The sequence below is a fragment of the Camelus ferus genome, chromosome 23 (assembly GCF_009834535.1).
Source record: "Camelus ferus isolate YT-003-E chromosome 23, BCGSAC_Cfer_1.0, whole genome shotgun sequence".
NCBI classification, from domain to species: Eukaryota; Metazoa; Chordata; class Mammalia; order Artiodactyla; family Camelidae; genus Camelus; species Camelus ferus.
The window spans coordinates 10000092-10024681 of record NC_045718.1 but is presented as its reverse complement, the minus strand read 5'-3'; the positions used below and the strand labels follow the sequence as shown (position 1 = coordinate 10024681).

The window sequence follows — 24590 nt, the reverse complement described above, 5'->3', positions numbered from 1 at the left end:
CTTTTTATTTAAAGGGCAGTTTTTTAAAGAAAATTCCAGGCTCTGATGCTTCCAGGGGCTTTAGGAGACATCACCCGTGCTCGCCCTGTGGGTGTTTCCTGGCGGCTGGCCAAAGCTTTGGAGTGATGTCTGCAGTCAGTGTTGCAGGAGTGTCCTGGTCCTTTTAGAATTCAGCCTTATTTCTAATTCCTAAATTCTAAGATTCTTAGCATTAATAGGGATAAAATTTGTTAAGAAGAATGACAAAATACTTGAGTAAGCAAGACATGGAAATATATGTCTTAAATGATGCTTTTCTGATAACAAAACTAATATATTTTACTACAGAAAAATAGATGCTGAGAAGTTTAAAAAAGAAAATAAAGGCACGTATATTTGTAACATAAACATTACTTAAATTTTGGTATTTCATTCTAATCTAATTTCCATGATTTCTTAAGATACATTGATACATCTTTCTATTGGGTAGCAAACTAAATAGTTAACTGTGGTCTTTATTCACAATTTGTAAAATGAATGAGTACATATAAAGCAGTTTATAAACTGAAAACCCTGCAATGGCTTATGCGTTATCTGTCCCCTGTAAGTGCTGAGGATTTGTGCACACGCTTAATCTGACAATTGGTCGTTTCACTTTGTTTTTTTCTTAAAGGTTGAAATTTAACACAAAGATGATGTTCTTTCTGATTATAGTTTTTAAAATTAGTTACTTGTATCTTTCCCTGGACTATATTATGCCTTTCAAACGTGAAAAAATTTAGTACTTTGTTCTTGAAGCTGAGCTGTCTTTTGCATAAAATTAGTACATTTAAGTTGAAACGTACTACATTTTTAGGTATTCCTTTGTGAGATAATACTGGATTGATTATTCAGGGGTCATTTTTCAGTATCAAATATTCAAGATTCTTAGATAGAAATTAATAATTTCTCCTGTTGTCTTTCTCATCTCCTGTTAAACACTTAATACTTCTTGCTATTGTGATCAGATATATCGTCATAAAAAATCTTTTCATTTGTTCCCTCTATTGTTTGAATTTATATTTTAATAATCTGAATTTTAAAAGAAAAACAGAAATGTCTTTTGAGTTTTTGTTGATATTGGACAGTCTAAAATATTTTACTTAAAGAGTAATCATACTGAAAATGAAATACACTTAAGGATGTTTAACATTTTTTAATACAAAGTAAAATCAAATAAAAATTGGTAGTGAATTTTCGTTAAGGAAGCAAAAATTAACTCTGTGTGTTGGATTTCTTGAACAGCAGAGAAAGAGGTGACAATGATAATACTGACAGTAAATTAACATAACATCATTTAGTGTTTGTTTGCTATAAGCCAAGTACTCTGCTAAGTGATTTATATGCAGTATTAATAAAGCTAAGTCTTAGAATCCTGAGCTAGAAGATCTGCACATAGTGCTTTAAAGCTGGTTTTCATCCTGGACGGTGCTGTTGTAAGACTGGAAAGTAAGTTAGATTTACCTTGAGAGTTCTAAGCTAGAAAATTTGCACACAGTTCTATTAAAAATGTGTTCTGTTTTCTCCTGGGTTTATGCTGTTCTAAGTTATGAAAGTAAGTTTATTTAATTCATATTTGTCTTGTTCACTTTTCAGGAGAAGTATTACAGTTCAGGTCTATTTACTGTAAAAGTTTATATTTAATTTTGATTTTTCAGCCACCATTGTATACTTTAGCTCTTTCTATGACATACCTAGTTAAACAAGATTTCCAAAATATCCTGACATCACTAATTGAAATTGTGTCATTGTTGGTATTTAGAATTGCTTTTGTATGCCAGCAAAAATGCAAGAAATCACGTTTTTCCCAATTTGATTAACACAGTTTTACAACTGTAAAATTGTCGCCAAGGGTTCAGAATGAAAGGCCCCCCCCAAGGAAGACAGATCGGTGTCGGGCTTTGTAGTCCCCCCGCCCCCACCCCCGCCCGTAACTCAGGCCAAACTGGAGGCTTTCACACTCTTCCTTGAGGCAAATCCCTTAGCAGCAGAATGTTTCAATTTTACACATTTTGTGTCAATTTTCCAGACAGAATAACAGCCTCTAGACGTGAGACGTTTCTCTCCGGAAAGGCAGTCTCCTCAGTTTTATTTGATTGCTACGCGCTAGGTTCCTGCTGCTCACTTAGACTGTTAGTGGTCACCTGGCTGTTTGACAGAAAACATTTCCTTTCCTTTATTTAACCTTTGACTTTGGAATGTAAAAGTTTTGTCAGCTCTGTAGTGGGAGCCCAAGTGTGGGAGAAGTCTTACTGCCGCTAAACGGACTCGTGACTTCACGTACACATCTGTCTTTTGCTTTATGTCTTTACAAGAAGTTAAGGAAATAATCTTATAACTAAACTTTGAAGAATCTCCTGCCTTTTTTTTTTTTTTTAAATTGGTCTTAATATATTATTTCACATTTATATATGTTCACAAGACTACAAGAATCACAGGAGTCCTTTGTTAAAAAATTACATTTTCAGTTTTATAAAATTCAAGTAACATATCTTATTCAGTCGTTATACATTGAACACATTTTTTAAAACTTTCTAAGATTTTTGTGGTTGGTTGTAAGAAAACAGATTTTGAATGCCTTTGGGACTGTAAAACCTAGTGGAAACTATTTTAAGTCAATGATAATCAGTTCAGGAGCTTATACATTAGTTAAAAATTAATTGCTTTGAACATACATTGTTTGAAAATTATCGAAGAAACCACAGAAATAAAAACATGAGAATATTTCTTATCTGAGCAATGTAAACTTATATAATTTATAATATTTATTATATGTGTGTGTGTGTGTTTTTTTTTTTTTTGCCACACATTTTGTCTTTAAAGTTTGCAATGCAATCTTGTTAAGCTATTTGAATTACTGACTCCTTTCTGTACCCTGGACCATTTTCTTGTGAGCAGAACTTCCTGTTGAATAGTTGCTCCATATGAGGGTTGTGATTCAGTTACCCATAGGAACCAGATAAGGGACTCCAATGAGATAAGCAGAGTGGGTGGCTGACAATGGGAAGTTGGGGTGAATATGGTGATCTAAGTAAATAGCACGTGACACATCCGAAAGCAGAAGCTACTTCATAGCTCTAGGTGTTTGTTACAAAGTAAAAAAAAAGTGTGGCTAGGATTGCCAGTTCTTTTGACTTTTAAGAGGAGCAAGAAATCCAGATTTTTAAGTGAATTATCTAATTTAGAAGTTGGCCACATACTCAGTTAAACAACCACGATGGTGTCCTGCCCGAACGAAATGTGACTGTGGGCCGGGCGCCCTGTGCACGAGCTGGGCCGCGCCTTCCGCTGTAGGTGGTGGTGCTTCTCTGTAACGGAAAGCGTCCCTGCTTCCTTGACACACCTGGGAGCCTGACTAGGTTACAGGACAGTTCTACTTCGATGCAAGTGATGTTTTTATTTAAAAAAAAACCTGAATGAATGGTGTGTACTCTTAAAAAGGAGCTAGTCATCACTAGGAAGCAGGACATGCTCATAAAGGGCACACTGTGTAAGTAAACTCAGTTCCTTACGGTGACGGCACTTGGTGTGTCGGGCAGCGCCATTGTGGAAGCTGGAGAGTCTGGGCCATCATCTCTTGTGAACAAGTTACACAGAGAGAAGAATGTTGGCGAGACAACAGGTAGTGCATTGATGAGTCTTCTTACTGATTGAAATATACTTAGATTGTTGATAGATTTGTTATTTGGAGAGTGATCTTGTACCATGTTGCAGGCCATGTCCTTCTCAAAATTTTTATCCATGGCGATGAACTCAGAAGCAGTACTAAAATCTGCACTTGGAGGCAATCACCAGTATGTTAAATGAAAGAATTAAGTTAAACAAATTTCTCTGCTGAGAAGTCTGACCATATGAGTAAAATATAATTTAAATAAAGAGAATGCTCTGAGCATTAAACAAACAAATTTTCGAAGATAGAATTGACGTCAGTAGATAGAAATTATAAGTAAGCTGATTTAAGATTAAACTGGAATGAATTTTGTCACAGTTTATGTAGCTGCCTAAAAATGTCCGGGCATTGGACAGTGTTTATTCCAAGACTGGACGTTATGGAAATGCTTGCCTGCCCCGGGTGGTGGGCTGTCTGCGGTAGACCCCTGAGGGAGCATTTGTTGCTGGGTTAGGTTGACCAGGGTTCTCACCTCAGGCTTGCCGCTTGGTAACTTTGTGACCCTGGGTACGTTGCTTTACCTTAGTTTCGTCAAAGATGCATCCCAGCATTATCATAAGGATTAAATGAGAAAACACATGGAAAGTACCTGGCGTGTTTTCATGCATATAGTTAGTGTCCTACGGTTTCTTTTCTGTACTTCTAACTATTTTAACACGTGGAATCTCTGACTCTTCTATTCTACTCTCCACCCCCCAGATGGGCATAGAACTGACCGGTAAGTCTTGCTGCCCAAACAGAAATAGCGAAGCATCGTGGAGGCTTAGACATGACTGAGAAATAGCCCACGGGTGTAAGCCTCATGGTATTGGTTTTTAGAAAAAACTGTGTTGGTCTGATTTGTAGACAAAGTCATATTAGAGGAGGTTACAGAGCGTCACAGTGTCCAGCAGTGATCTAACTGCAGTAGAGTCATGTGCGGAAGGAACAGAACATCCCGCGTACTCCGTATGGAGAAAAGCGTGGCCTGGTCTCAGGTGCAGTGCCGTGGGTGTATTCTTGGAGATGCTCAGAAATAATAGTAACCACGAAAAGATACCAAAACACCTAGCATTGTTAAATTTCGAAAAATCAACTAATGTTAATCAATTATTGATTAACTCTGCTTCATTTTTTAAAAACAGATACATAATCTTACAAATGCACTGTCTTTCTTTGTATAAGTTAGCTTCTTAGTGAAACGTTGGATTCCAGTTCATTTTCATGATTTGGAAAGAAACTGAAAGGGGAAGATGAGCAAAGAACAGTCATCATGTAAAGATGAGAAAACCAGGACATTTGATGTAGAAAAAGAAGATTCTCTCACTTGGTAATAAGTTACAGTTATGCGATGTTTGTTACATATCTTATTTTTATTGTGGACAAGGAAGGAAGCTTAAACAAGTTCTCAGATGATTTAAGGTGAAAATGACAATGTAAGGATTAACAAGTAGACATGCAACCCCTAAAATCAGTAAGTCTTGCTCTTTCTTAAGATTCTTGAGAGCAGGGTGGAAACAGACCAGCGTGTTCCTTGAGCAGATTAAGTCTTATCTGAACATACAGGTCTGCACTATACAGTACATTGTAATTTTCTTGAAATAGTAATCTCTTCAGGCCAGTAAAATTCGAAATGTGTGTGTAAAATGACTGCAGATGGAAGAAATTGTACTCTACCCAAGGAACTCTAGTGTGTCTTGGCAGGTCATCCTCCATGAAAATTATTTCATTGAGTTACAGTGAGTATAGAAAATACGATGTGGTAACTTTTTGCATAATATTGAGTTGATAATTTAAAGGCAGTATTGGTACTCTGTGAGATTTGGAGGGGTTTCTGTAAGTGACAGATATCGCAGAAAATAGAACAGCCATCTAACTCCTCGGGTTAAAAGAGTGGAGTAATTTGAATATGAACATTGAGATTAGCAGCACTAACTTCTGACTTGCAGATTTTCTCCCAAGTGTCAAAGACTTGGCGCATGCCTGCCTGGGTTTTCCGAGGCCCCCCCCGAGGCCGTCCGCAGGCTTGTTGTGACCCCCGTCCCAGCGCCTCCCTCCACGGCCTCGGTCCGCTCTCCTCGAGGCTGGCTGCTCTCCGGGAGTTTGTACAATTCATTCTTAGGCTTAGCTGCTCTTCTGCGGGATCAGACTTCGCGTCTCTTGCCCCCGCCCGGTAGTCTTTTCTGTTTCACTCCTTCATTTCGCTGCTTCCCGAAAATACTGTGGAGGAGGCAGGTTTCTGAGTCCTAGAATGACTGAAAATGCTGTTGGTCTGCCCCCACGCTTGATGGATAGTTTCTCTCGACCAGTAATTCCAGGTTGCGAAGGCTTTATGCTCTGCACTTTGAAGGCATTATCGTCTGACTTCCCAGAATTGCTGTTGAGAGAGATGTTCAGTGACGTTTTGGATTTGACGTCTTTGTCTGTGATCCGTTTTGTCTCTTTGGAAATTCTTAGGTGCTTTTCCATCCCCTGTTCTGGAATTACACTGTGATTCTCTGACATGGCTCATTTATTTTACAGTTAAGCCAGTGGCGCTTTCAATGTGGAGACTCATGTCTAAAGTTTCAGGATTTTCCAGTAATTTTTAAAAAGAAATTTTCATTTCTTTTTCCCCCTCTTTACTTTTTCTTTTTTTTTTCCTGGAACTACTGCTAGTCAGCTCCGTTGAGATTGATGCCCTGGTATTTTAATATTTGCTTTCTTATTATCTGCCAGTTTTTCTCTTTATTCTAGTTCCTAGGAGATATTCTTGATTTAGTTTCTACCCTTTCTATTGGTTTTAATTTTTTTCAGCTTCTATATGTTGAATTTCTAAGAACTCTTTCTTCTTGTCTAATAATTTATTTTTTCACTTCTTTCTCCTTTTTTCGAGTTCATGTTGTTTAAGAGCATCCGGTTCTTTATGCTGCTCCTAAGGATGTTCATGATCATTTTTGAAGCTCTTATCTGATGTTTGTATTCTTTGTTTTCTTGGAACTCTTTTTATGTTTGTATTGATGTCTGTATTTCCTCAAATATCTGGTGGTCGGACCGCTGGTTTATATTTAAGGTAGAGGTATGAAACTGAATGAGAAACGTGGTGTGTGCAGTGGTGGGCTTCACAACAAGAAAAGAGGACCTTTGCAGTGTTTATTTCCTTTGAGAGATTCCCAGGTCGGTGTTTCAGGATCCTGTGGGGCCAATCTATTGGTTAAGGGTCAGCTTCCCTCCTGCTGGCCCTCAGCTTTCAGTTTTCTCTCATCTGCTAAGTCGGTCATTCTTCGTTTGCTTACCACCTTTACGAAAACATTCACCTGTCTTGTTTTCTGTTGCCTTTTTCTCCGTTTCTCTTGCCCTCATAAATTTATGCCCTTTTTATTCATTTAATGTCATTTTAGTGACATATCTAAAGGGCACAGAGATAAATGCATGTATTCAATATGCTCGATTTAATGAGAAGTTGGTAGATATTTTTAAATATGACAGGCACCTTTCATGTCATTGCTTACGATGGTACTGATCACCTTTACAGCACTCTATGAACTTCTTTTGAGTAAAGATACTGTAGGTTACCTAACTGTTCTATGACTTTAGGTAACTCCTGATTAAAAAAGCGTCCTTAGCAGTCACTAACAATCAGATGTTGTGAAAAAAATGCAGAAAGAATGCTGCTTTTCTAAGCTCTTTTCATTGATTTTTAAAAGTTTTCAATCTGCTTTTGGTACCTGTACTCTTGTCAGTATATAATTTTGTAGGAAAAGTATCACACTATTTTCTCTTAAAAAGTAATCTGTTGTTGTAAATCTCTGAAGAAAAAAATGAGTATTTGTTAATTGATAATTAACTACACTGGTGTGATTTGTGATTTACTATTCTTATATATGAAAAGTATACATTTTAATAAACAAAAATTTTGGATAGATTTAAATATACTAATACCTTAATTTGTTGACAAGTGTATTATGTACAGTTGATTTTTATATTTAGTATTTTGCTTTCATAAAAAATTAATTATATTTGTGTCTAGCAAAATGAATCTTAAATTATATTTGTTTTTGATATTTAAATACTATTCACAGTATTTACGATTTTTGAAATAGACTTTCTTACTGGTGTTGATACTTATTTTGAAATTTCCTGTCCTACCTAAAGATCAGTTTCTGAAGAACTGATTATTTAATAAGCACATAATTCTATTTTTATATCTTTGTTTTAAAAGCTTCTTAAAATTAGTTTTATATTATCATTTATTCCAGCAGTTGGCTTTTATTCTGTGAGTGCCTTTGGTACCCTCGTGCTGTGCCTGCCACGCGAGGGGAGTCATTTTAACTACTTAGATACTTACATACAAGTGCATAATGAATACACTCTATAATAGAACTTTGGACTCTGATTATTTGTGAAAACAAATAATAGATGAAATGTAAAATTTTACTGTAACAGTAAAGAGAACATGGGTTCAGTTCTTTTTGCCCTCCAAGACCAAGCTGTTTGAAATAATATGAATTTAATGTTTATTTGGCCATCTTGTTTCTTGATTCCAAATTATATATATATACATTTTTTAAGTTGTGATTTTTTTTTTTTTACAGTTACCTGCCATGGTTTGAAGTGTATTACAAGCTTCTAAATACTCTGGCAGATTACTTGGCTAAGGAACTGGTAAGCAATGTTTTTTCCTCCATTTTTTAAATTGTGGTAAAATACATATATCATAAAATTTACCATTTTAACAATCTTTAAATGTATAATTCTGCCATTAAGTACATTAGCATTGTTCTGCAGTCGTCAGCACCATCATCTTTAGAACCTTCTTACCTCCCTCCCACATTGAAACTATTCTCAGTAAATAATAACTTCCCGTTCCCCTCCCCCGAGTCCTGGCCGCAACCAGTGGGCTGCTTTCTTCTGTCTGTGTGAACTTGACTGTGTACTTATGTAAGTAGAAAGGTATAGTATTTATCCTTCTGTGACTGGCATGTTTTCAGGGTCCATCTGTGCCATCGTGTGTGCGCTAGAATTTCCTTCCTTTTTGAGGCCGAATAATATTCCATTATTCACACACCATGTTTTGTTTATTCATTCATATGTGGATGAACATTGCTGCTGTGAACGTGGGTATACAAATATCTGTTTGAGTCCCTGCGTTCAGTTCTTTTGAGAATATACCCAGAAGCAGAATTGCTGAATAATACGGTAATTGCATGTTTAATTTTTTGAAGACCTGCTATAACATCTTCCACAATGGTTGCCTCATTTTACGCTCCCACCAGCAGTGCACAGGGTCCCATTTCCCCATGGTCTCCCCAACACTTTGTTATTTTCTGATTTAGTTTTGTTCTGTTTTTAAAATTGTCATTCTAATGGGTGTGAAGTGGTAAATGATTGTGGCTTTGATTTGTGTTTCCCTAAGGGTTAGTGAGGTACAGCCTCCTGTGCTTTTTGGTCACTGGAGGTCTTCTTTGGAGAAATATTTATTCAAGTCTTTTATCACTTTAAGTTACGTTTTCTTGTTGAGTAGTAGGAGCTATTTATATATTCAGATATGAATCCTTTATCAGATGTGTGATTTACAAATATTTTCTCCCATTCTGTGGGTTGCCTTTTTGACGTTGTTGGTAGTGTCCTTTGATGCACAAAAATTTTTAACTTTGATGGAGGTTAATTTATCTATATTTTCTTTTGTTGCTTTGTGCTTTTGGTATAATGTCAATAAATTGCTTTCAAATCCAGTGTCATGAAGCTTCTTTTTTCTTCTAAGAATTTTATAGTTTTAGCTGTTACATTTATCTTTACATTTTCATCCTTTTTTCTTAAAAATAAAAACAAAACAAAAGCTGAAGTTTGCTTTGAATTAATGAACTCCTCTGGCTCATAATTTCTAAAATTTCCCCTGAATCATTCTTTGATATTTTAAACAGGGATTAATTTACTAAGATTTTAGCTATGCTGTTTGATGCAGTTTAGTACAAATAAAAGTTTTCAAAAAAATCTTTAATGATTGCCTATTGCTAGTTCTAATTTTCAGTTTCATGGTGTATTTTATGACCGCTGGCCGTCTATTTAAATTCTTGTTTGATGCTGCCTCACTCCTGCGGTCGTGTTTTGCTTGGTTGTCCCGACTGTGTGTTTGTAGCTCTAGCCTGTCTGTCTTTAAGCTTCCCCCGTCTGCAACCTAAAACTGTGGTGCTCTTGTGTTATAGTCTTAGTTTTCTCTTCTCTTCTCTATAGACGTTATTTATGGGCACTTCTTACACATGCTTAGTACCACCATGTTCTGATCCCCAAGAATGATCTTTCTGAAACTTCACTGCTTGCAGTCTGGTCAGTGGCTCCCTTTTCTCCTGAGAACAGAATCTGAGCTGAGCTCAGCCCGACCCAAGAGAGCCTCCAGGATCCGGCGCCGGTGCTCCTGCCTGGCTGGTCTTCTCCTGCCTTCCCGCGTCCTGTGCACTCCTGTCGTTCTGAGCTACTTAAGCTTCCCAGGAAGTAAAGAGCTCTGCAGAGCTGTCTTCCGGGATTTCAGGTCGCTCACTCATGATTACCGCTAGGTCACTCGTCTGTTAAGATTGCGTGTAGATGTCTTTAAAAACAAACCTAAATTCAATACAAATACCATCCTAGACACCTTTCATTAGACAATTTAAGTGTATTATTAACAAATAAAGGTGCTTCTTTTACTCTTCTAGTGCACATTCTCCTAATTTGGCAACCAAATTTTATTATTCGAACATATCAAGTTTTAGTGTTTGTCAAAGTCCAGGGTGTGTGTGTGTGTGTGAGTGTGTGTGTGTGTGTGTGTAAATATTTCCCGCTCTACACTTGATGTGCCCAGCTCTGTGAACTATTCATTAGAAAGTCATTTTACACTTGAACAATTTTATGTTTAAGCTACTCAATCATTCATTTTCCTAAGAAAATAACTGGAAATAACAATATTAATTACTGCATGGAAAACTCAAAACCAGAATTCTACTTAACGATAATTTCTTAGTCTTTGTTTTTTTGAGTAAATATGTGGAACCAGTGTTAATTGTATTAGTTGTCCAAATTTTGAATACTTTCACCTTTAGAAACTCTTGTTGGTAACTTAATACCTGTGTGCTTATTATACGTCATATGCTCCCTGAGACCACCAGTGACACTGGGATATAGAAAAGGAAGTACTATGAACAAATTGATATAGTTTTGGTTTTCTGCGAAGAGGATATAAGAGAGGCTACGTTTGTGTCCCTAATTAGAAGAAACCAATATTATTAGAAGTTCACAATATTAATTGAATAACTGGAAGTAAATCTGTGACTGTGATCATTTTTCTTTTCGTTTTTAATGCAGTGCTGCTGGTTATTTACGTTGGAATTTCGATTTTATGACCAGTTACCCTTAACGCAATCAGCATCAGGCAACTACAAAGCTAGGCTTTTGCAGACTTACGTAGCCACAAGCATTTCATAGAGACAGAACATCAGTACCATCTGGAATATTCTGTGGTGTATGTCATTGCTTAAATGGTCAGGTGATAAATACTTTAGAGTCCTTTTTAGGTCATTCTAAAGAGAACTTCAGATAGGCAGTTTTGAATACATACTTTTGCAAGCATTTATAGAGATCTGAATTATTAAGTTTTGATAATTAAGTTATAAGAGAAATTGTGAGATCATGTGCCTTAAAATTAATTACTGCCATCCTTGAACAATTGCCTTTTGCCTTTGGTTTATTCTTTCAACGTCAACATTTTAAAAGAGAATAAAAATAACTATGTATATAAAAAGCTACCTTCATATATTTATTGTTGGATTTGTGTGTGTAATTCAGAAAAAGTGCACATCAAGGTACATTATTGTTGTAGAGATCCTGTGAAGTAGGTGTGTCATATATTTAACCTCATTTATCATGGGGCGAGTAGTGATCAGGAGGTACTTAGAAAAGAAGTATTTAGAATAACCTCTAAGTTACGTCTTTTGTGTGTGTGTGTGGCGGGGGGTAATTGGGTTTGTTTGTTTATTTATTTTTAATGGAGGTCTTGGGGATTGAACCCAGGACCTCGTGCACACTAGGCACTCGCTCTACCACTGAGCTACACCCTCCCCCTAAGTTGCATCTTAGTATAACTTAACTTCATTGTGTCTGTTACTTAAAAATTAGGTTTATGATTTTAAAATTAAAATGAAAATGGAAGCATTTCTGATAAAAATTTGCATTGCCATCTTTATTCAGTCCTGTTACTTTTGGCTTTAACGACTGAACGGCTTCCCTCTGTGGGAGGCGTTGGTGCACAGGTGTGCCTCCGTGTTCTGCGCTGCACTTCATTGTGCTTCAAAGATGATGCATTTCCCCCAAGCTGAATGTTTGTGGCAACCTCGTATCGAGCAAGTTTGTTGGCCATGTTTTCCCAACAGCATTTGCTCACTTTGTGCCTCTGGTCACATTCTGGCAGTTCTCACAGTATTCCACACTTCAGCTGCTACCATGTTTGTCGCGGTGATCTGTGGTCAGCCGTGTTTGACGTTACTGCTGTGGCTGCGTTGGGACGCCATGACCCCAACCCACAGCAGACCAAGGACTTAGTCCGTAAGGGCTGTGTGTTTTCTGACGGCTCCTCCCTGACACGCAATACTGAAATTAGGCCGGTTCATAAACCTACCACAGCCTCTCAGTGTTCAGGTGCGAGGAAAAGTCGCACGTCCCTCACCATAAGTCAAAAGCTAGGAACGATGAAGCTTGACGGGGAGGCCATGCTGAAAGCTAGGCCACCAAACAGTCAGGTTGTGGAGGCAAAGGGAAAGTTTTTGAAGCAAATTAAAAGTGAACCCACTGATAAGAAAGCAGAACAGCCTTATTGCTGATACGGAGAAAGCGGTAGTGTCTGGATGGAAGATCAGACCACACACAACATTCTTTTAAGTCAGAGCTTCACTGAGAGCAGGGATGAACTCACTTCAGTTTTGTGAAGGGTGGGGCAAGTGAGGAAGCCAAGCCTGAAGCCAGCAGAGGTTGACTCCAGCCCTCACGGATGGCGTTGAGTTGAGGGATTCACGACCTCCGTGGAGGAAGTCACTGCAGATGTGGTGGAAACAGCAAGAGAACTGGAATGAGACGTGGAGCCTGAAGACAGGGCTGGACTGCTTCACTCTCAGGATGAAACATGGAGGGGTGAGGAGCTGCGTCTTCTGGATGAGCAGAGAAAGTGGTTTCTGAGATGGAATCCACTCCCGGTGAAGATTCTGTGAAGATTGTTGAAATGACAACAAAGGATTTAGAATATTACATAAACTTAGTTGATGTATTTCAAGAAATTGCCACAACCACCCCAGCCTTCAGCCGCCACCGCCCTGATCAGTCAGCGGCACCATCGTGGAGGCGGGACCTGCACCAGCAAAACGGTTACGACTCAATAAGGGCTCAGATGACGCTTCAGATTTTTAAGCAATAAAGTATTTTTAATTAAGGTATGACGTTGTTTTTTTTTTAGACATAATGGTATTGCACATTAATAGATGACAGTATGGTATAAATATAACTTACGTGCACTAGGAAACCAGCAAATCCATGAGACTCATTTTATTGCCGTATTCACTTAATTGCGGTGGTCTGGAACCAACCCTGCAGTCTCTCCAAGGTCTGCCCGTGGGTAAGACGTGCCTAACATGAGAAGTTTTAATTGTATTTATTTAGTTAATATTTCACTTATAAAATGTACTTTTTTTTTTATTCTAGGAAAGTGATTTGAATGAAACTCTCAAGTCGCTCTATAACCACCCGGTACCAAAGGCAAACACCCCTGTCAGTTTGAGTGTGGTAAGTATTCTGTCAGCAATGGATGTTTTGAGTCATAGCAGTTTCTCATTTAAGAACACATGCACCTTCAAGAAACTCTGCCGAGTCACCTCTGCCCCCAGGAAGGCTCTCCGGCTAGGACTGACGTCCCTGGATGGTGCTGTTGTCTGGTGTGCTTTCCCGTCAGAACATGATGCATTACATGTGTATTTTTGGTATTTGTTAAATCATAGATTTTTTTTTTTAATCATACACTTTACCTTTGGTAAAGGTAACTAAATCTGTGGGAATATTTTCAGGAAATACGGAAGTACACATCCGCCCCCACACATACACAATACCAAAGACCCCACGTAAAATGAAAACAGTACATAGTAAGTACTGCAGAGACAGCATGCAGCATGTAACCAGCCACATGATGAGAGTTGCGGGCGAAAATCTCCTTCTTTCCCCATGCTTCAGTGCATCTTTTAGTATAATCACCAAACACTGGATATGTGATTGAAGTTTGTCCAGGCGGTAAGCCTGTGGTCGTATAGATTATTTACCATTAAAACTTTCACTGAGCTGTGCCATCTATAACTAAAATCACAGTAGTGTTTGGTGAGATTTTCTAAGTGTTCAGAATAAGTCATCGTAAAATTAAATGTTTTCATTAATTTTCTTCATTAATTTGGCATACCAAGTAGAATGCTAAAATTTATGTATGTTGATTTTGGTTCTTCCAAAATAATAATAAAACTGTCCTAAGTAAGGCAGACGATGTATAATGATGCTAGAGAAATTGAAGGAAAAAGTAACTTGAAATCTATGTAATAGTATTAATAGGTCTTTTGTGCTTTTTGTAAAATAAGGAAATTGTTAGCCCAATTATATTCTTTCTTTGGCAATAACTTTCTTCTTGCTTAAATGTCCCGCTGTAATTTTGTGTAATAATAGTGTCTCTCACATGATTCTGCTCTATTTGTGGTGTCAGCACCCAGTCCAGATGCTCAGCTCTGGAGTCCTTAGCCTGGAGTCTCTCCTTCCAGTCCTTTCTATAAAAGGCTGTCTGATTAAACTTCCTTAGACTATGTAAAGTTCCCTGATGGAAACCGTTAATAGCTCTCCATTTTCTGTAGAATTTGTCCAAACTTTTGGCCAGGCTTTCAGCCTCAGTCCAACTTTTCATTTTCCTGTCTCCCTTTTTTTCCCCTAAATTGATTCTCTGCTCTGGTCATCCTGCTCTGTTCATCTCCTTGAGTGAACGTGTGCTTCCTCAGTGGTGCACCTCCCTGCGTTCCCACAGCCCCTTGGTAGACGGCCCGTCTGTGGTCCAGAACCAGTGTGGTCCCCAGCTTTGTGAAGCACTCTCTTGTCACGGCAGCGTGGAGTGTTCTCTTCCCATGGTCTCTGCACCTTTGTGTCTGCCTCCTCTTTTGTTGCTTAAAGCCAAAGTGGAAATGGTTAGTAGTCATTTAGAGGTTGAGGGATGGAAATCTAAGGATAACCTGGAATTTTTAATCCAAATATGGGAGTCATCTGCAGAGTAGTGCAAGAATAATTGAGCTGTTCAAAGGGTGGATGTCAAGTGGACAGTGCAGAGGCTAAGGTCTAACTGCCCAGACGGGTTGCATGGAAGGGAGGGCAGGTGGAGGGAAGGACTGTAGGAAGGAGCAGTTAAGAGGAACTCAGATCTGCGGTCATCGAAACCCAAAGAACGCAGGTTTTTGGTCAGTGCGAATGAAGTGGACGGGACAAGGAGGAACTCCCAGGAGGAGTATTTATAAAGTGATTCTAACCCTGTCTTAAAGGGTTAAGGAACTATCTGCAGATGTTCAGGTAATAGAGACAGCTATTGTAGAGTGTTAGTGAGGAACAGAAGTGTGTCCTCTCTTCCAATTTGACTGTCATTAGTTCAGGCATAAGTAAGTATCTTCCAAGAATACATCTCAGAAATATTAGGTATTGAAACTTTGTTAATAAGAACCATTCAATCAAAGACTTCTAGGCCTCTGAACACCTAAAGACTAGATTTTGGTTTATATCGCGGTCACTGAACGTGTGATGTGAGGCAAAAAAGTTAACCTGTTTTGATGACTCCTTTTCTCCATTTGAGAAATTGAGTGAGTCAGTTTTTGAGGAAGCTGTTTGGGGGAGGTGCATGAAATGATACATTTAGATATACCATGAAAAGCCTCTTGCATGTTGGTTGTTAGTGAATTGAAGTTTCATTTGATATGGAGAAGATTTTGATTGTATCTGAAATATTCCTGGTAACAGAATTTGAGTGACTGTTTCTGTGTATGACAGTTATTTTTATAAATTAAGCCTCACATGCAAGCTTTTGAATCAGTAGTCTGTGATGGGTTTCAAACACTGTTCACCTATTCTCAATACAGTATCTTAAGTATTGGTAAATTCAGCTGGTTAATACACCTTTGTAAAGTCCACTTAGTAATTTCGTTTGACTTCAACAGCAGGTTACTAAAGTCATGCACCTGAGCTGTGCCATTCATGGATGGCAAAATTGGGATAAAAATACCTGTCTCCCATTACTAGCAGAGGTTCTAGCTTTATGATGCCAGATTAGAATGGATGATCATAGGAATTTTTGTTCCTCCACAAGTGGAAAAGAAGTTTTTGTTTGCAGAATTTGTTAGTCACGTATGACAAGTCTTTAGAAACTGCTGTGATTTTCTTACAATTTCGTATTTCAGGAATGTTCTATCTTGTGAATTTTTCAAGACTTGACTTTATAACCACTAGAATATCACAGAGATTTTATGCAAAGTTAGTATCTAATGCAAATACTTATTTTGAAATTATATTTCAAAATCATTAAATATCCACAGAATTCTCTACTCTCAGTCAAGAATGAAAGTACTTCAAGATTTTTCTAGCATAAAATCAGCAAATCGGCATTTACAACGACATTTATAATTAGTGCTTTTCAGATCTTTTCAGTGGATAGTGTTGACTGCATGGGTTTGTCTCAGATACACAGCACATTGGTGTGTTAACTTCTCCCATGAAAGTAAATATTCATTTTTTCTCTCATGTATTGTAAGAACCAAGAGGTATTTATTGCCAGTGAGCAAGTTCTGAAAGATCAGCCCTCCCTGGCAGCGGTGAGTTGAAAGGGCATTGGCTTCTGAAAATCACTATTAAATTGGGAAAATAATTACTTCTTTCACTACGTCTTTACGATTCACTCTAAGATTCAAGTCCTTTGGGAAATGGGAAATGCCTCTTTTAAGAAAATTAATCATTTGTCTTATGTTCTCTGTTTATACTATCTTTTAAAGCATAGCTTTATGAATGCAGTGCTATTAAAAGCCCCTCCACATAAAAGCAGCTGACAGAGACTGAATCCCTGCATTTCCTCGCGGTCACTGGCGTTGGCGTCAGGGTGCGCCCACCACGTGGGGTTTCTGCCATGGTTTCTGTCACAGGGCTTCTCTCATACTGTTCTCCTCTGGAAAATTACACGTTAGGACTGTGTTAACTAACCTTATTCTGACTAGTTCAACCTTGCTCAGTATTGCCTAGAATGCTTTTTCCCCCCAGTCTTTAATTATAAGACAATATTAAATATATCCTTATGTAAGATAGTAAAATAATTTTGGAGATTAATATGAATAGAAAATAAAATAATTTTGGTGATTGAGTTGTACTCTTCTTCTGTGGGGTAAAGTCTGGGGGACATTATGTGAAACATAAAGGCGTGAGCGATGTGCTTTTTATATAAATATGTCTATGAACTGTTGTGTTGCTTTGAATATTGTAGAAGCCAATTAATGTTTGTTCAGTAGGTGTATGAAAGTCATATTTTGGGATGAGTAATTACATTTTATGAAGTTTTTTGAACATTTAGAATTATTTTTTATTGCTGCTTTCTAAATAACAAAGTATCTGACAAGTACAAGAGAAATTTGTGGCGATTTGCCAGAAAGACCCAGAAATCTTAATCAGTTTTGATATATTCTTGGCTAAACAAGTCTTATTTTTCCAGCCTCCCTAAAGTAGCAGGATTAAAATTATCTATCTATCTATCTATCTATCTATCTATCTATCTATCTATCTATCTAACTTTCAGTAATATACCTTGTCTTAATAAACTTTTCCCAGGATTCTTATTTCAATTTTAAAATGAAATATTTTAAACTAACACTTAACTCTTTGTATCAGAAAATTATTGTTAAATCTCATACAAATCTGCTATCTCATTTTAAGAATCTCTCAAATTCAACAAATCTTGTCAGTCCTTGGTATTTATTAATTTAAGTGATGTATTTAAAATTTTTATCTCAAACTATATGTAATGCTACCAGATTTTAATTCTTCTTTTCTTACGTGATTTATTTCTGTTGATCGGCAGCCCTACTTCATTGCCCCTGATAGAACTGGACTCCCAACGATACCCGAGAGTGTAAGTTTTTGATGTTTTTTATTCTACTGATTTTTTGAGTTTTATTTATCTTGGTCTAAGGATTTCTTTATAGAGAAGTAGAATATGTTGTAACTATCTCTGTTTGTTGAGAAATAGTGAAAAAATAAGGAATAGTGTGTCATCTCTTTTCTTCTTTATGTGTCTGCTACTTTACTTCCTTCTTAATATCTGGTTGTTGGTAAGGAAAATTATATGAGAAAAACTATTTTTACCATTGGAGATAGTTCAGCAGAGTTGTATGTATTCAGTTAGGTCCCAAGCTGCCCAGATCAGGTAGATGAGATGTCTCAGGGGATGGCTGCTGGTGGGGTGTGAATGCAGTGGGAAATGTTTTCACACAGTTACTCTAGTGAACTGACCGTAGTGCTCTAGTGAACTGACCGTAGTGTTTTAGATTTCTTGTATCTCTCTTGAGATCTCAGATGTCCTGAACCTGTGGATTTCCTGATTTTAAGTAACACATGTTTTATAAGGTGTGGGTACTGCAAGAGATTATAAAATTACTACGTTTGCATTTTATTTAGAGTCCTGATTGTGGCCTTACTGGAAGTATTTTCAGAAAGAAAATTAATAACAGTAACAGTAACAAATTAATATTCTATGGAAAAGCTTACGTGGGTATGTGAAATTGACAAATATGCTTTTGGATGCTGTGTGAAAAGGAAGTAGTCCCTTTCGTAATATTTTTCTGCTTCTCTTGGAAAGATAAAATGAATCAGTAGAAATAATTCAATCAAAAGTGAAGGAAACATCCACAGGAGAAAAATGCTTGAGGAATATTTATTATTTCCCTCAGAACTCTACTGTTCTTCCACAAATGCTTTTAAAACTACTGACTGACTGGTTTCCAGAAGCACGTGGGTTATGAGTGGATGAGGTCCTAGAAGGCAGTTGTAAATTTCCTAATATCAAACCCAGACTGGCAGTGGTGGTTTTAGTACAGTCTGTCCAGATAACTCATTTGAATTAGAAGACATTAAACGGTTCCTAACGTGGGCCTGCAGTAGACCATCAAAACGCGCAGGTCCTCTGTGCCGTCTGCAGGTCAGTGCCCTGTGAGGTCTCCTGGGGGCTGACTGACCGTGATCTGACTTACACCACCCTGTCCCTCCATCCACTTCAGGGCTGTTAATACAAGTCAGAGTCACTCCCTTCTGCTGTCTGCTATTGGCCTTTCTTAAATTTACTAATAAACAGCTAAGAGCTTGATTTAACAAACCTCACAATTTTTAAGGCCTATGACTTTGATAGTTTTAAAGAACCATTCTAAGGAAAAACTGCCACTGAGAATACACATTTTTACATCTCCATTAAGATATTTTAATTCTAAAAAGTTCTGTTTAGGGAAGAGGAAAAAAAAAAGCAAGGACCTATACATGAGGCAGCGTTGTGTGTTGAGAAAGAATTTCCCGTTTAGAAATTATCTTTCTTTGAGATTATAGGAAAAGCATTAATGCTGAATGCCGGAAACGGAGTTTTGCGTACAGAGGGTTGAAATGGGAGGTGGGAGAGGCTTCGCATAGAAAGAACAGGAAACGAACCTCCCCACCAGATTCAGCATCTCTTGCCGTTAGTGCCAGGTTCTGTTCATGCACCCTGCTGTGACTGCGTTTTTTTCTGGTTGAGTTTCCACCTTACAGAAATCGAAGAAACAATTGGATTTCTGATTTTCTTACCCAACTGGACGTTTTTGCCTCCACCACAGTCCACCCGACACTACAGACTCAGTTTGTCACCGTGTGTCTCTCTGTCACTTCGTTGCTTTCTGATGTGCTTAAGTTTGAGCACAGAAGCTCACAAATGAGTAAGAAGGAGAGGATCTAGACGTGGACGTTGATGTGCTCACCCCAAGTTTGTCCTTATGTGAGGGAAATAATTTAAAGTGTTAAAGCAAGAAATCAAATTAAACTAACACCAGATTTTATTTGGTTATGGGGGTATAAAGCCAGCCTGACGTGGGGTAGAAGCAAGAGGTTTTCCTTGATAAAGAACCAGAGGCCTGCTTTATGGACCCGTCTCCTCCTGTGGGTGCCTTGCATGTGGGATGCGCAGTGACTGGCAGACAGAGAGACTCAGGTGTGGCTTCTGGAGCCCCAGCTCTCAGAGTTTGGTGTGTGTGAGAATCGCTTTCATGTCTGTTTAGAGAACAGGTGTCCGGGACTGTGGTGTGAAGATGACACTGGGAGCCAGGAAGTTGTCTCCTTTTACAGAAGCCTGGGGAGGGAGGTGGGAAGATGTGACCCTCTGATTCCCCCCACTGAGATCACGCTCCTACGGTCGGTCTGGGTCTCAGTAGCAATGGCAGGGGCGGCACTGCCTTCCGAGATGCTGACGAACGCCACTTTCAGCGCTGACCTCCTCAGGCCTGTAAGACGTTTCGGTAAACGTATAAAGTACTTCCCCTCACAGCCCCCCGAACTGACACGGTGGTTTTTGCTCGCGCAGAGAAACCTGACGGAGTACTTCGTGGCGGTGGACGTGAACAACATGCTGCAGCTGTACGCCAGCATGCTGCACGAGAGGCGCGTCGTGGTCACCGCCAGCAAGCTGAGCACCGTACGTACTTCACCCCCCGCCCCGCCCCCCCAGAGGGCGCGCCCAGCTCCGAGTGCAGGCCGTGGGCCTCCGTGGGCCGGGCCTGCTCGCTGTGCCCCCACGACGGTGGCTGCGCGCCTTCTGGCGTCTGGTCTTGCTCCGGCTCTTCAGGTGCAGAAGTGTGATTTACAAAAGCCCTCGTAGGTGCATTAAGTCAGGTTAATTATTTTTTCTTATTGGAAGATGAGGGTTTTTTTTCTTTCTAATTCTCGAGTTCATTTTAGTGCCTTGTACCATGTAAAGAATTCTTAAGAGCTATTATGAGATCTTTATTATTCACTTGTGGCTTTTTCCATTGGAGCTACTTGAAAGAAATCAAGGGGCCGTGATAATGGCTTCTATCCCAACCTGGTAATGGGCAGATTCATCTCTGCTGCCAAGTAGTGGTTTGGGAGCAGATTCTATAATAGTTCTGATCTGGAGGAGCTCTTCAGGCTGATAATAACTTAAAAGTCAAAATAGCTTTTTTTTTTTTTAATCACAGGTTTTAAGCGACTCACTAAAATGTTCTTTCGGAAAGTCTTCCTTACTGTGGTAAAGGCAGGGAGAATAGAAGGAGTTTTCTTGGGTCATAGAAAAATATTCAAAAGCATTTTGCTAGATTTCCTAATTTTTTTCTAATCGAGACATAAAAATTTTAAATCCCTATGTAAATGTAGCTTTGAGTAATGTATGAGATATTTATTAAAAACATTATTTAATGTTTCATGAACTAGCTTCCTTACAAATTTGGCTAGTTGATAAACATAAGATAATATTTTTGTGTTTTTTTCTCCTAGGGTAGAAATAAAAACCGTATTCTGTAAAGTTTTAGTGTTTAGAGTAGAACGAATTTCAGAGTTCCTCTAGGACACTTGTTTGGCACTTAACAGTGAGAAAAGGGATTTCAGACACAGTGCAGTATTGATATGCTCACTTTTCCAAGAAAATTGAAATTATATTATTTTACATATCGCAAAACACATAATGTACATTTGAAGGAGCTGATGTGGAGAAATGCTGCAGGTCTGTCAGAGGAGAAGGGCCAGTCAGCAGCACAGGTAGTTACCTGCGTTTTCTTAAAGCAATGTTAAGAAGCTCAACCTGAGTTGCTTGGTGCTTTTTATATGTTTGCTTTTCTGCTGTTTGTCACTTACCATCGAGGTGAGACTGTTCATGTTCCTCCTCCTCCTCTCTTCCTCCTCATTTGTAAGCATGATTTTTTCAGGATTTTAAGGAGTATTTCTATATAGATGCTGTCTGAAAGATGAAGGAGATTGTGCAGACTGTCTTGGGGGCCTAGGAACTAAATTCCTATCCAGATTAATTCATGTAGCAGAAGTTTATCATGCACTTACTATGGGCTCGGCACTGAGGGTTCAGCCGTCAGCAAAGTCCAAAAAGCACTCTTAGAGCTTGTATCCAACTAATGAAGCAGATGAAGAAAAGAGTAAATAAATCAGTGTTATGCTGAGTACCACGGGACAAGGGAGAAGGTGAGTGTGTGGGGGATAAAAGGTGAGGGCCAGGTTTCAGTTTTGTGCAGGGTGGTCAGGGAAGGCCTCTCCAGGGAGGGCCAGGTTTCAGTTTTCTGCAGGGTGGTCAGGGAAGGCCTCTCCAGGGAGGCAGTGTTTCAGCAGAGGTCTGAAGAGTGGGTGGGAGTGAGCTGTATGAATGAGTGTGTAAGCTGGTCTGTGTAGGAACGTGTTAGAAATAAACCTGATAGAAGACAGTATGGAGGTTCCTCAAGAAACTAAAAATAGAACTACCATACGATCCAGCAATGCCACTGCTGGGTATTTATCTGAAGAAAATGAAAACACTAATTCAAAAAGATATATGCACCCCTATGTTCACTACAGCATTGTCCACAATAACCAAGATATGGAAGCAGCCTGAGTGTCCATCAATAGAAGAATGGATAAATGCGATGTGAGATATATATATATATATATAATATATATGAAAAGGAATATTATTCAGCCATAAAAAAGAATGAGATTTTGCCATTTGCAACAACATGGATGGCCTGGAAGGTATTATGCTTAATGAAATAAGTCAACAGAGACAAATACTTTATGATCTCTGTATGATACTGTGGAATCTAAAAAACAAAACAGAAAAACAAACAGACTCATAGATACAGAAGACAAACAGGTGGTTGCCAGAGGTAAGAGGGGTGGGGGGATGGGCAAAAGAGGTGAGGGGATTAAGAGGTCCAAACTTCTGTTATAAAATGAATAAGCCACAGGAATGTAACATACATCATAGGGAATATAGTCAATAATACAATAACTTTGTGTGGTGACAGATGGTGGCTGGACTTAATAGTGACAATCATTCCGTAACATATAAAAATCCCAAATCACTATGTTGTACATCTGAAACGAATGAAATATTTTGGTCGGTTATACTTCAGTTAAAAAAAGAAAGAAATCTTAGTATATAAATATTTTGTGAAGTTTTTTTCATAAATATTGTGAAGTATTAGTGTTCCTCTGTTGTAATTTATAAACACCTCTTCATGGCTGGGTAACCTTTCTTCCACTTCATGTCTTTACATGTAAACTGGGAGCATGGGAGCAATAGTGGTCTTAATCTCATAGAGATGCTTTAAAGATTAATAATATATATGGTAGTCAGTATCTGCAAGTCTTGAACTCACAAGTTATCCCTCCCAAGCCCCCTTCCCCCCGTTAACCATAAGTTTGTTTTCTGTGTGAGTCTGTTTCTGTTTTGTGAATAAGTTCTTTTTTTTCTTTCTTTCTTTCTTTCTTTCTTTCTTTCTTTCTTTCTTTCTTTCTAGATTCCACATATAAGTGGTATCATATGGTGTTTTTCTTTCTCTCTCTGGCTGACTTCACTTAGAATTGAGAGTTCAAGATTTGCAGATACTAACTACTATATATAAAATAGATAAACAGCAGGTTTCTACTGTGTAGCACAGGCAACTATATGCAATATCTTGTAGTAACCTATAATGAAAAAGAATATATGTGTGTACATGTGTGACTGAAACATGATGCTGTACACCAGAAACTGACACACTGGAAATTGACTAGACTTCAGTAAAAAAGTTAAAGAATATGTATATACACACAGGTATATATGAAGTGCTTAGGATTTTATCCACATAAGAGTAAATGATTTTTAGCTATAATTTTATAATAGACTAGATCTGTAGCTTGGAGTAAAAATTGACATGCCTACCCTTTAACTTTATTTGAATTAAAAAATAAATTATTTTAATAAAGCCTTGGTATTGCTCAGGGAGTTGTTTCCTATGTTTGAGGTAAACTTAATGCCAGTTGCTTAATGATAGTTCATAAAAACTTGATGGTGATGTCACTTCTCAGTTAAGAGCTTCGTTTTGGCTCACTCTCTGGGGCAGCAAGACTGATAACAGAAACATAATTCAAGTTTGCTTTCATGAGCTCCTCATCCTTCTTATGTGGGGGAAGCTGCTTTACTTGAATCTATCTCAAAAAATACATGTGTGTACAGGCTGTAAATTCCATGCATAGTAACGTTTAAGGTCAAAGACTAGTACCACAACATAAGTTAGAAATGAACTATTTTTAGAAAGAGTTTAGTGAAATCTCTGAAACATCCAGGGAAAGAAGAGTTGAAGTGTCAGTGAACTGAGGTTTACACTACTATCCATGAAGCTTTTTACATTCTTATTTTATATACTATAAAGACTATAATGTACTTAGTATTAATGCAAGAAATTGTGTTTTACCCACTTTTTATTTTTCAAATCTATGGCCAAAGTTTTAATTATTGAAAGAAGATGTGTAAGTTATCTTCACATTCATAATTTTATTATAGTTCTAGGAATTTTGTTTGGGTTTGCTCTTTGACATTTGTAATTTTATTAGAATCATATTAGTCAACCTTGTTTATGGCCTGCTGGGTCTTAGTGATGGCACACTGGTCGAGTCAGCTAACTTGAGGGTCACTTTCTTTAGATGCTGTCTGTAGTTAAAATTATAATTCAAAATTATCTTTATAGAGATGAACTTTAGAAAAATTCGTATTCAGATACATTAGCAAAAATAAGAAGTATTGTTATATTTTTAAAATTTTAGTGGATTTTTCCTCCTTATGTTAAAATGTGGTATTTTGTTAGGACCCACTGTTATACTTGTATGTGTT

At 38.0% G+C, this 24590-nt stretch overlaps 1 protein-coding gene across 4 annotated transcripts in view; it reads left to right on the top strand.

Annotated features, from left to right (window-relative positions):
* DENND1B (DENN domain containing 1B) overlaps positions 1 to 24590 on the top strand; it is a 213049-nt gene that overhangs the window by 93869 nt on the left and 94590 nt on the right. For 3 of the 4 annotated variants that reach the window (XM_014564682.2, XM_032466801.1, XM_032466802.1), the window contains exons 6-10: positions 8242 to 8311; positions 13367 to 13447; positions 16477 to 16536; positions 17787 to 17837; positions 20304 to 20414. In XM_014564682.2, the coding sequence (XP_014420168.1) occupies positions 8242 to 8311; positions 13367 to 13447; positions 16477 to 16536; positions 17787 to 17837; positions 20304 to 20414 (373 nt within the window). The remainder of the gene's footprint in view (positions 1 to 8241; positions 8312 to 13366; positions 13448 to 16476; positions 16537 to 17786; positions 17838 to 20303; positions 20415 to 24590) is intronic. The other variant, XM_014566635.2, reaches the window with a different exon arrangement.